Source organism: Salmo salar, chromosome 06 (genome assembly GCF_965601325.2).
Source record: "Salmo salar chromosome 06, fSalSal1, whole genome shotgun sequence".
NCBI lineage: Eukaryota > Metazoa > Chordata > Actinopteri > Salmoniformes > Salmonidae > Salmo > Salmo salar.
Window position 1 is genome coordinate 16,880,203 of NC_138296.1, and position 12,673 is coordinate 16,892,875.

General features: G+C 41.8%; 1 protein-coding gene across 3 annotated transcripts in view; it reads right to left on the bottom strand.

The window, feature by feature from the left end:
• Positions 1 to 12,673, bottom strand: part of LOC106606423 (cytohesin-1) — a 108,497-nt gene that overhangs the window by 59,064 nt on the left and 36,760 nt on the right. The window contains exon 1 of one of the 3 annotated variants that reach the window (XM_045719828.2): positions 10,761 to 11,031. The exons of the other annotated variants lie outside the window; for them this stretch is intronic. Within the exon in view, the coding sequence (XP_045575784.1) occupies positions 10,761 to 10,788 (28 nt within the window). The 5' untranslated portion in view covers positions 10,789 to 11,031. Of the gene's footprint in view, positions 1 to 10,760; positions 11,032 to 12,673 lie in introns of those variants that run through there. 3 annotated transcript variants of the gene reach the window in all.

Here is a 12,673-nt window from a genome sequence, read left to right on the forward strand (position 1 = left end):
CTCAAAGCCCAGAGTCTCAGAGAGCTACGGGTCCTGGTCCAAAGTAGAGCACTATATAAGCCCGGGTGCCATTTCACCTTTCAGACAATAATGCAGCATTATAATAATAATACTTTAGCTAGTAGTTTGGATGAGACGACAACAACCTTAGTAAGTCGAAAATAATAATAAAACAACGTTCTTTTTAGAAGGTGATGCATCACTTTAAAAGGTGGACAGTGTTTGAGAATGCCCAGTAATGTGGTATGGATAGCAGTGGAATACAACATGGAGCACTCTGCTCATACTGTAAAGAAATGACTTAGGTCTTCACCTGTCCTGTTTGTAGTCTTTAAAATCCCAGCCTGGGCAACAGTGACTCAGGTCTGGTTTCAATGACGGACTCTTTAGGCAACCAATCACGAGGCAGACATGCCAGAACGTCATGATTTGAAACCAGAGTTTGAAGGCAAAACCTTTGCTGTGGTTTTAGTGAAGGTAGCTGATGCAAACTAGCCACATGTAAAATGCACTCATTAAAAATAACCTCTGTGATCTCCATCTAGCCAAGCTACTATTTACTACTGTATTCAAGCTGATCGGGTAGTGACGTAGGCAGTGACCTTGTTCCTCTATGCCAGAGTCCATCATTGAAATCAAACCCTAGTCACTGTTGCCTAAGGTGAGGTTTTCAAGACTATGCTGTTCGGGCCTGAAAAAGAGTTGAATTACTTTGATTCTATATTCACTTTGGTGAGACTACAATGACTTTGTACAAGGTGGGTTAGTTATTTCCTGAATTTGAATCTAGAATCAAAGCAATTCAACTCTTTTTCTGGCTCGAACCACAAAAGTATAATAACTTTTATTGTACAGTATGTGTGAGTGCTCCATGTGGCATTCCACTGTAGAGAGGAGAGAGCGAGGGAGAGACTGAGACAGAAAGATCATCGGTGTGAGAGAGATGGAGAGCGAGAGAATGAGTCTGAGAGAAACAGAAAGAGAGAGAGTCGGAGAGCAAGAGGGAGAGAGAGAACGTATGTGAGAGAGACAGAGAGAGAGAGAAAGAGCAAGACAGAGACAAAGTGAGAGAGCCCTCCTATATTAACCTATGCTAGCAGGATGAAGTCAATGATTCACACTCCCTGGCTCAATCCCAAACCAACCCCTAAAGATCTGTTCCAAAAGTTCACTAAGAACTGACTATTCACTAGAGGTCGACGGGTTATGATTTCTCAACACCGATACCGATTAATCAGCCGATTTTTTAACCTGTTAGGGCTAGGGGGCAGTATTGACACGGCTGGATAAAAAACGTACCCGATTTAATCTGGTTACTACTCCTGCCCAGTAACTACAATATGCATATAATTATTGGCTTTGGATAGAAAACACCCTAAAGTTTCTAAAACTGTTTGAATGGTGTCTGTGAGTATAACAGAACTCATACGGCAGGCCAAAACCTGAGAAGATTTCAAGCAGGAAGTGGCCTGTCTGAGAAGTAGTGTTTCATCTTGGCTCTTTTTATTGAAGACTCAGGATCTGTGCAATAACGTGACACTTCCTACGGCTTCCATAGGGTCTCAGAGCCCGGGAAAAAGCTGAACGATATCGAGGCAGGCTCTGGCTGAAACACTTTATCGCTTTTGGCAAGTGGCCACTCAGAGTACTATGGGCTTAGGCGCGTGCCCGCTTCGACCGAATGCTTTCTTTTCCTTTGTCTGTTTACCTAAAAGCAGATTCCCGGTCGGAATATTATCGCTTTTTTTATGAGAAAAATGGCATAAAAATTGATTTTAAACAGCGGTTGACATGCTTCGAAGTACGGTAATGGAATATTTAGATTTTTTTTGTCACGAATTGCGCCATGCTCGCCACCCTTATTTACCCTTTAGGATAGTGTCTAGAACGCACGAACAAAACGCCGCTGTTCGGATATAACGATGGATTATTTTGGACCAAACCAACATTTGTTATTGAAGTAGAAGTCCTGGGAGTGCATTCTGACGAAGACAACAAAGGTAATAACATTTTTCTTATAGTAAATCTGACTTTGATGAGTGCTAAACTTGCTGGGTGTCTAAATAGCTAGCCCTGTGATGCTGGGCTATCTACTGAGAAAATTGCAAAATGTGCTTTCACCGAAAAGCTATTTTAAAATCGGACATATCGAGTGCATAGAGGAGTTCTGTATCTATAATTCTTAAAATAATTGTTATGCTTTTTGTGAACGTTTATCGTGAGTAATTTAGTAAATTCACCGGCAGTGTTCGGTGGGAATGCTAGTCACATGCTAGTCACATGCTAATGTAAAAAGCTGTTTTTTGATATAAATATGAACTTGATTGAACAAAACATGCATGTATAACATAATGTCCTAGGGTTGTCATCTGATGAAGATCATCAAAGGTTAGTGCTACATTTAGCTGTGGTTTGGGTTTATGTGACATTATATGCTAGCTTGAAAAATGGTTGTCTGATTATTTCTGGCTGGGTACTCTGCTGACATAATCTAATGTTTTGCTTTCGTTGTAAAGCCTTTTTGAAATCGGACAGTGTGGTTAGATTAACGAGAGTCTTATTTTTAAAATGGTGTAAAATAGTCATATTTTTGAAAAATTGAAGTAATAGCATATCTAAGGTATTTGAATAACGCGCCACAGGATTCAACTGGCTGTTGAGTAGGTGGGACGCAAGCGTCCCACCTAGCCCATAGAGGTTAAAATGTATATATATTATTTGAAATTATGACAATTACAACAATACTGAATGAACAATGAACACTTTTATTTTAACTTAATATAATACAGAAATAAAATATATTTAGTCTCAAATAAATAATGAAACATGCTCAATTTGGTTTAAATAATGCAAAAACACAGTGTTGGAGAAGAAAGTAAAAGTGCAATATGTGCCATGTAAAAAAGCTAACGTTTAAGTTCATTGCTCAGAACATATGAAAGCTGGTGGTTCAATATTCCCAGTAAAGAAATATTAGGTTGCAGTTATTATAGGAATTATGACGCATCAACTATTTCTCTCTATACCATTTGTATTTCATATACCTTTGACTACTGGATGTTCTTATAGGCACTTTAGTACTGCCAGCCTAATCTCAGAAGTTGATAGGCTTGAAGTCATAAACAGCGCTGTGGTCAAGCATTGCTAAGAGCTGCTGGCAAACGCAGTAAAGTTTGAATGAATGCTTACGAGCCTGCTGCTGCCTGCCACCGCTCAGTCAGACTGCTCTATCAAATATCAAATCATAGACTTAATTATAACATAATAACACACAGAAATACGAGCCTTTGGTCATTAATATGGTTAATTCCGGAAACTATAATTTAGAAAACAAAACGTTTATTCTTTCAGTGAAATACGGAACCGTTCTGTATTTTATCGAACGGGTGGCAACCCTAAGTCTAAATATTGCTGTTACATTGCACAACCTTCAATGTTATGTCATAATTACGTAAAATTCTGGCAAATTAGTTCACAACGAGCCAGGCGCCCCAAACTGTTGCATATACCCTGACTCTGCGTGCAATGAACGCAAGAGAAGTGACACAATTTCCCTAATTAATATTGCCTGCTAACATGAATTTATTTTAACTAAATATGCAGGTTTAAAAAATTTTACTTCTGTGTATTGATTTTAAGAAAGGCATTGATTGTTTATGGTTAGATACATTCGTGCAACGATTGTGCTTTTTTCGCGAATGCACCTTTGTTAAATCATCTCTCGTTTGGCGAAGTAGGCTGTGATTCGATGATAAATTAACAGGCACCACATTGATTATATGCAACGCAGGACAAGCTAGTTAAACTAGTAATATCATCAACCATGTGTTGTTAACTAGTGATTATGTGAAGATTGATTTGTTTTTTATAAGATAAGTTTAATGCTAGCTAGCAACTTACCTTGGCTCCTTGCTGCACTCGCGTAACAGGTAGTCAGCCTGCCACGCAGTCTCCTTGTGGAGAGCAATGTAATCGGCCATAATCGGCGTCCAAGAATGCCGATTACAGATTGTTATGAAAACTTGAAATCAACCCTAATTCATCGGCCATGCCGGTCGACCTCTACTATACACATTGAGATGATGACAAAAGTAGCATCCCAACGTTGATATAAAGGCTCCTACAGTGGTTTATATGATCACAAGACAGACCCTTCTGGGACCTACATCATCAATAGCTAGTCATTAGCCCCCTAGGAGCTCTCCTTTAAAGGGAAACTTCACCAGGTTTCTACTTCATATTCATCTGATGACACGGGTGTATGTTTTGTAGTAAAAACGATAGAGGAAGATAAGTGTTTCCAATGACATCATCGGTGTGCATCGTGTGATTTTGACCAATTGTGAGTAGGCGTGATGATGTCATTGGAAACACTTATCTTCCTCTATCCGTTTTACTACAAAACATAGAAACGTGCCACTTTCACATATGTTGATGTTGGGGTGGTGCTGGAGATGAATATGAAGTGTCCCTTTCAGGTTAACAGGATCATACAGATTGACTCACTAGCTAGAAACGTGGTCTCATGATCCAGCCCATGTGTTTTTGTTATTTCACCTTTATTTAACCAGGTAGGCTAGCTGAGAACAAGTTCTCATTTACAACTGCGACCTGGCCAAGATAAAGCAAAGCAGTGCGACACAAACAACACAGAGTTACACATGGAATAAACAAGCGGACAGTCAATAATGCAATAGGAAAAAAACTATGTCTATATACAGTGTGTGCAAATGGCGTGAGGAGGTAAGGCAATAAATAGGCCATAGTAGCGATGGTTTCAACTGGGCAGGGGAAATGACTCTAGCTGACCTATATGAGAAAGGAACTTCTAAAGGTGTGTGTGTGTGTGTTCATACGCATGTACGTGTGTGCTTGCGTATGTGTGTCCATGCAAGCCCCTACGTGCGTGTGTGTGACTGTCATGGTCAGCACAAGGCAGAGAGAGGAGCTGGTGGTTTTTATAGTAAGTGTGCTGCATAGGCCTAGTGTATACAGGTTCCAGCGGCTGGGAACCGGTGCTGTACTCTGGTACAGGGGGATCAGCAGTTGAACTGGTGCTGTACTCTGGTACAGGGGATCAGCAGTTGAACCGGTGCTGTGCTCTGGTACAGGGGGATCGGCAGTTGAACCGGTGCTGTACTCTGGTACAGAGGGAGCAGCAGTTGAACCGGTGCTCTACTCTGGTACAGGGGGATCAGCAGTTGAACCGGTGCTGTACTCTGGTACAGAGGGATCAGCAGTTGAACCGGTGCTGTACTCTGGTACAGAGGGATCAGCAGTTGAACCGGTGCTGTACTCTGGTACAGAGGGATCAGCAGTTGAACCGGTGCTGTACTCTGGTACAGAGGGATCAGCAGTTGAACCGGTGCTGTACTCTGGTACAGAGGGATCAGCAGTTGAACCGATGCTGTACTCTGGTACAGAGGGATCAGCAGTTGAACCGATGCTGTACTCTGGTACAGAGGGATCAGCAGTAAACTGGGCCTCTCTGCTAAACCAACACACACAACATAAACATCCTGATATCCTGGTAGTGGTGGGAGTGAAGGAGTAGGGTGAAGTTGACCACACTGACCACTTCCCTCACTAATGGTTAATGTTAGGGTTGAGGGAGGGGAAGCTGATAATTCTATGCATCTACAATAGCCATCTTTGCTCTATGATGATGCTGAAGCCCCTGATGCCTCGTCATACTGTCAACATGCCCATTGGCATTATAGGCTGTCCACACCAGTAGCTGACACAGAGCCAGCCACACACACACACTATCCCACCCACCCGGGCCGTGTGTCTGTGTGCGTGGTACCCCCCCCCCCACACACGTCACTTCCTGTCAGGCTCATTGGGAGCTCTGCTGGCTTCCTGTTGTGGCCGTTTCTCACAGCTCTAAGGCAGAGAGAAAGCGCAGACTGAGCGACAGTCAGCCAACGCCCTGACTGTGGGAAAGGTGAAGTGCACCCCAACACAACCTCCTCATCCTTCATGACCCCAGTCCTCCACCCTCCACTCAGAGGAGCAGGACCTCTTGTTTTCCACTATCCACACTTACAACTGACGTAGGATCAACAAATGTGTTGTGTACTGTTTGCTAGTATAATGGAACATAGGCTGAGATGCATCATCTCCAGACTATAGTCATTAGTCAGACTGACCCCAAAGCCAACCAACGATGCTTCACACAGCTGTCTGAGACAGCATCATCACATAGCTTCCATCTCTAACATTGTTCCTATGGTCTCTCTTTCTCCTCCCTTTAATACTCTCTCTTTCACACACACAGAGACATACGGAGAGACAGAGAGACACACGGAGACACACACACACAGAGACACACACACAGAGACACACGGAGAGACAGAGAGACACACGGAGAGACAGAGAGACACACACACAGAGACACACGGAGACACACACACAGAGACACACACACAGAGACACACACACAGAGACACACGGAGAGACAGAGAGACACACGGAGAGACAGAGAGACACACACACAGAGACACACGGAGACACACACACAGAGACACACACACAGAGACACACACACAGAGACACACACACAGAGACACACGGAGAGACAGAGAGACACACGGAGAGACAGAGAGACACACGGAGAGACAGAGAGACACACACACAGAGACACACGGAGACACACACACAGAGACACACACACAGAGACACACGGAGAGACAGAGAGACACACACACAGAGACACACGGAGACACACACACAGAGACACACACACAGAGACACACGGAGACACACACACAGAGACACACACACAGAGACACACACACAGAGACACACGGAGAGACAGAGAGACACAACGGAGAGACAGAGAGACACACGGAGAGACAGAGAGACACACGGAGACACACACAGAGTAATCTATTATTCCAGTCACATTACCGAGCACACAATAGAGATCCCATCAGTGAATACTGTGGGTAGGCACTCTAGCATGTACAGCTCTATATGTAATGGATCAAAAAACATCCTTTCACTTTAATCTTCCTCTCCCACAGCCCAAACAAATCAAGTTCCTAAAATTACACAACCAAAGCATGGCCAGCCTTGCCACGACATTTGAATGGCACATTTTCTTGAAATGCTTCGCTACAGAGGTCACAACAAAACTGACTGTTAGCAGCAGCACTGCAGCCTTTACAGGCTGTAACACAGGGCCCCCATCAACAGCACTGATCAGTGACTTCTGCTGTTATGACAAACAAACCTGTTGCTACCTGTTCTAGAACTGTAGAAGACAAGGAGAGAGAGAGAGAAGAAGAAGGAAAGAGATGGTTTGGTTCCGTTGAGCCCGCCTGCGTCCAATGTGACTGCCAGAGAGAAAGGGGCCACTCATGGGGAGATGTTATCAGCACAGTAACCAGACCTTGAGACAGAGTCCAAATGGTACCCGATGCCCTATTTAGTTCACTCACAAAACTAATATTAGACAGCAAGGCTCTTGATCCGGAGGGGATTCTATGCTCTTACCAAGAGGAGTTTGACTGCAAGAAGCTAACCACTTAGCTAGATAACTAGCTACTAAGTTAGCAAACCAAATGCACAACTGCAGAGCATTTAGCACATTTTAGACAGTTAACTTAATAGTTATAAGATATCTAGCTGGCAAACATTTAGTTGTGAATTCCATACTGTAACTAAATCACCTGGCGTGTGGCACACTGTCAGTCAGAGGGGTTCAGTCAGTCAGTCAGAGGGGTTCAGTCAGTCAGTCAGAGGGGTTCAGTCAGTCAGTCAGAGGGGTTCAGTCAGTCAGTCAGAGGGGTTCAGTCAGTCAGTCAGAGGGGTTCAGTCAGTCAGTCAGAGGGGTTCAGTCAGTCAGAGGGGTTCAGTCAGTCAGTCAGAGGGGTTCAGTCAGTCAGAGGGGTTCAGTCAGTCAGTCAGAGGGGTTCAGTCAGTCAGTCAGAGGGGTTCACAGTAGAGGTCGACCGATTAATCGGCATGGCCAATTAATTTCGGCCGATTTAAAGTTTTCGTAACAATCGATAATCTGCCTTTTTGGATGCCGATTATGGCCGATTACATGGCAATCCACGAGGAGACTGCGTGGCAGGCTGACCACCTGTTACGCGAGTGCAGCATCAAAAGGACCTTGTGGCTGCAAGGAGCCAAGGATAAGTTGCTAGCTAGCATTTAACTTATCTTGTAAAAAAATAAAATATCAATCTTAACATAATCACTAGTTAACTACACATGGTTGATGATATTACTAGGTTAACCAGCTTGTCCTGCGTTGCATATAATCAATGCGGTGCCTGTTAATTTATCATCAAATCACAGCCTACTTCAACTTCACCAAACGGGTGATGATTTAACAAAAGCGCATTGCCGAAAAAAGCACAATCGTTGCAATAATGTATCTAACCATAAACATCAATGCCTTTCTTAAAATCAATACACAACTATATATTTTTGAAACCTGTATATGTAGTTAAAAGAAATTCATGTTAGCAGGCAATATTAACTAAGGAAATGGTGTCACTTCTCTTGTGTTCAGTGCAAGCAGAGTCAGGGTATATGCAGCAGTTTGGGCCGCCTGGCTCGTTGCCAACTGTTGAAAGGCCATTTATTCCTAACAAAGACCATCATTAATTTGCCAGAATTTTACATAATACTGACATAACATTGAAGGTTGTGCAATGTAACAGCAATATTTAGACTTAGGGATGCCACCCGTTCGATAAAATACGGAACTGTTCCATATTTCACTGAAAGAATAAACGTTTGGTTTTCAAAATTATAGTTTCCAGATTCGACCATTTTAATGACCAAAGGCTCGTATTTCTGTGTGTTATTATATTATAATTAAGTGTATGATTTAATATTTGATAGAGCAGTCTGACATAGTGATGGTAGGCAGCAGCAGGCTCATAAGCATTCATTCAAACAGCAACTCTTAGCAATGCTTGAGTCACAGCGCTGTTTATGACTTCAAGCCTATCAACTCCTGAGATTAGGCTGGCAGTACTAAAACGCCCATAAGAACATCCAATAGTCAAATGTATATGAAAAACAAATGGTATAGAGAGAAATAGTCCTATAATTCCTAATAATAACTACAACCTAAAACTTCTTACCTGGGAATATTGAAGACTCACATTAAAAAGAACCACCAGCTTTCATGTTTTCATGTTCTGAGCAAGGAACTTAAACATTAGCTTTTTTACATGGCACATATTGCACTTTTACTTTCTTCTCCAACACTGTGTTTTTGCATTATTTAAACCAATTTCAACATGTTTCATTATTTATTTGAGACTAAATTGATTTAATTTAGGTATTATAATACGTTTTTTAAAAAGTGTTCATTGTTCATTTAGTACTGTTGTAATTGCCATTTATTACAAATATATATTAAAAAAATTGGCCAATTAATCGGTATCGGCTTTTTTGGTCGTCCAATATTTTTGGGGTCCTCCAATAATTGGTATCATTATCGGTCGACCTCTAGTTCAGTTTCTCTAACAGGATTAACAAGGATGTGACGTGGGCTAAAACTGCGAATTAAAACTACCCACAGTCTCACCAAACCATAGATGAAAAGAACATTAAACAATACAGGCAACATGAAGGCCTACTCTTTCCACTACAGACATCAAAGGCGACAGGGTCTTTTATAGGAAAATGACACATTTAAATGGTTATGACTAATGGAAATTGTTAGCCTAATAAGAGGGGGGATCTTGCTTAAAGAAAGAAGTATTGACTGAAATTACACCCAAAGAACAATATATATATATTGTTATATTTATTTATTAGTAATGGCATTTAATGGAGTTGTTTTGTTATTACCCAGGTGGAATAATCCTAACTCCTCTTGTGTAATTAGTAAAACTACCCAACTCCATTACAAAGCAATTACTATGACAACAAAAAACATGAATGCAATATTGTTACTACAGTACTGAGCATTATTACACAGATATAAGATCACTTTAGGCTCTTGCTAAGTGTTACTGAATGTGCCAACTGCCTACTTTGGTGATGAAACTGCAAGGCTGCAGTCAAACACCTGTTGCTAGTGAACAGACCCTTATAGTGGTTAAATCACTGTAAAGTGACACTAAACACAGAGACCCAACAGTTGAACAACAAGATCCTGTTCAACCAGAATAATACATCAAATGTGCTGGTAACCTATAGATTCACAACGCATGATTTGTTTTACAATGCATCCCTACAACTAATGTTACAATGTGTCAAGCATGGAAATAGGCCTACATTTCTTATTCAAGAAAAATGAGGCTGTCCCTCTACTATTATTGTACTAATACATCGAAGGCCTCTAAATTAAATAATACATAGCCAATAAATAACCTCAAAATAACAAATGTGTGCGACAACTGATATAATAAACGGAATCCTGCAGAAATCTATTGACAATTTATATGATCATAACTCCAACAACTTTCCTTAGAATAGTAAGCTGCATGGAATCTGTTTTCAGGACTATGTAAATCAGTGGCATTCTGGGTGGAATTGTTTCTTAGTCAACTTAGTAAGTAAACATTGTAAGCAAGGCCATCCCATCGCCGACTCGGAGTAGAAGACATTTTGTGGGCGAGTTCTCACGCTCACCACCAAAGCTCATTACAGACTAAACTTCAGCTCTCTGAATCCTTTCGTAAAACACAGAATTGAATCGGCTATCTATTGACAACAAGTGAGCAAACTTTGCGGATACATTTCAGATCAGAATAATATTTTTCTCACGATCTAGTATAACTTACCGACTCCGTCTTCCGATTTGAGAACCATTTTTCGGGCTAGTGGGCTATTCCAAATGAGTGGGTGCTTCAAAGTTTTCACCGCTCACCTTGCGCATACGAAACCAATGCTATTTAAACTGTTAATTGAATAACTTTTACTATTATGTACTGGAATCACGTCTATAAAACACGGTACGTGATGGGTTGTATTCAAAGGAAGGGAGTTAGCAGTTGAAGGGAGTGGTTTCGAGTACTTTGACAAGCCAATCTGTGTCTGCGCAGCAGTGACTCTATTCGGGAAGAGGCGCGGCAAATGGCACGCACGTCCAGTATTTGCGTACTGCGCAGTATCATCACAGAGCTTCTGAACCCAGGAAACGCTTGTGAAACACACCAAGCCGACCAGCCCGAGTTTTGGGCTTTGACAAGTCAATGAGAGAAGGGACAAATTCTTCCTTAGTTATTAATTTTCTCGCAATCTAAAGGCCCAACCTAGATGCGAGCCAATATATTAAGTAGTTGAACATGCTATTACTCCAACCTCGTGAAATTGACATACTGACACGTTTTAATTTTTGGCAAAAACAACTTTATATCGAAGGACTGCCAATGAGTTGACGCCCCGCACATGCGCTGTTTGGCGTTAGACGACGTACTGTCTTTGGTATAATATGGCTCGCCAGCTTGTAGTCCTAAAAGCCGGAAATTAGATAGATACCTCTGTTTCGTTCAGACACCCCTAAGGGAAAATTGAATGGGGAAAGAATCGTTTTTGGGGGGATAAACGCGGAAAATAAGGTCTGAGGTTAACACAGGCTGAGGAGATCTTATAAGTTTTGTTTTATGAGATAATATTAGTCAGTTAACATTAACTTTATGAATTATGAAGCCTTTGTGTGCTTTTTTTATTACATAAATGTGTCAAAATTCACATAAAGTGACTTTAGCTGATGAAGATTATCTCATTAGTGATAAGGGTAGGCAACAGCACGTCTGCCATGTTGATCCTCAACACTGGGACCCCTCAGGGGTGTGTACTTAGTCTCCTGAGGGGGAAAATGTGTTGTCGTGCCCTCTTCACGACTGGGCACGACAACACATTTTCCCCCTCAGTAGACCGAAAAGATTTGGCATGGGTCCCCAGATCCTCAAAAAGTTCTACAGCTGCACCATCGAGAGCATCCTGACCGGCTGCATCACTACCGGGTATGGTAACTGCTCGGCATCTGACCGTAAGGTACTACAAGGGTAGTGCGTACGGCCCAGTACATCACTGGGGCCAAGCTTTCTGCCATCCAGGATCTACCCCCAAGCCATAAGACTGCTGAACAATTAATCAAATGCCACCGAACTATTTACATTTACCCCCCCATTTGTTTTTTACACTGCTGCTACTCGCTGTTTATTATCTATGCATAGTCACCTCACCCCTACCTATATGTACAAATTACCTCAACTAACCTGTACCCCCGCACACTGACTCAGTACCAGTACCCCCTGTACATGGCCTCATTATTGTTATTTTATTGTGTTTTTATTATTTTTTACTTTAGTTTATTTGCAGGGAAAGAGATTACCAATGTACTGCACTATCTGTGTGTCAATCTGTGCAATATTGCTGCCTTCAACACTCCACCACATCCGTCAGACTCAAATCAGAGATGTGTGTGTGTGTGTGTGTGTGTGTGTGTGTGTGTGTGTGTGTGTGTGTGTGTGTGTGTGTGTGTGTGTGTGTGTGTGTGTGGTCACATAGGCCTACTTCAGAATTCAGAATACTGCAACTCTACCTCAGAATCCAATCAGACAATAAACAGGAACACAAACTATCTGGGACTTGAATGGAATGTAAAGAAATTACTTTTTCATTGTTAGTCTACTGATAATGTAGGCAGTATTATGCCAAAGAGAGATACAGTATATAGTATTTAAAGTTA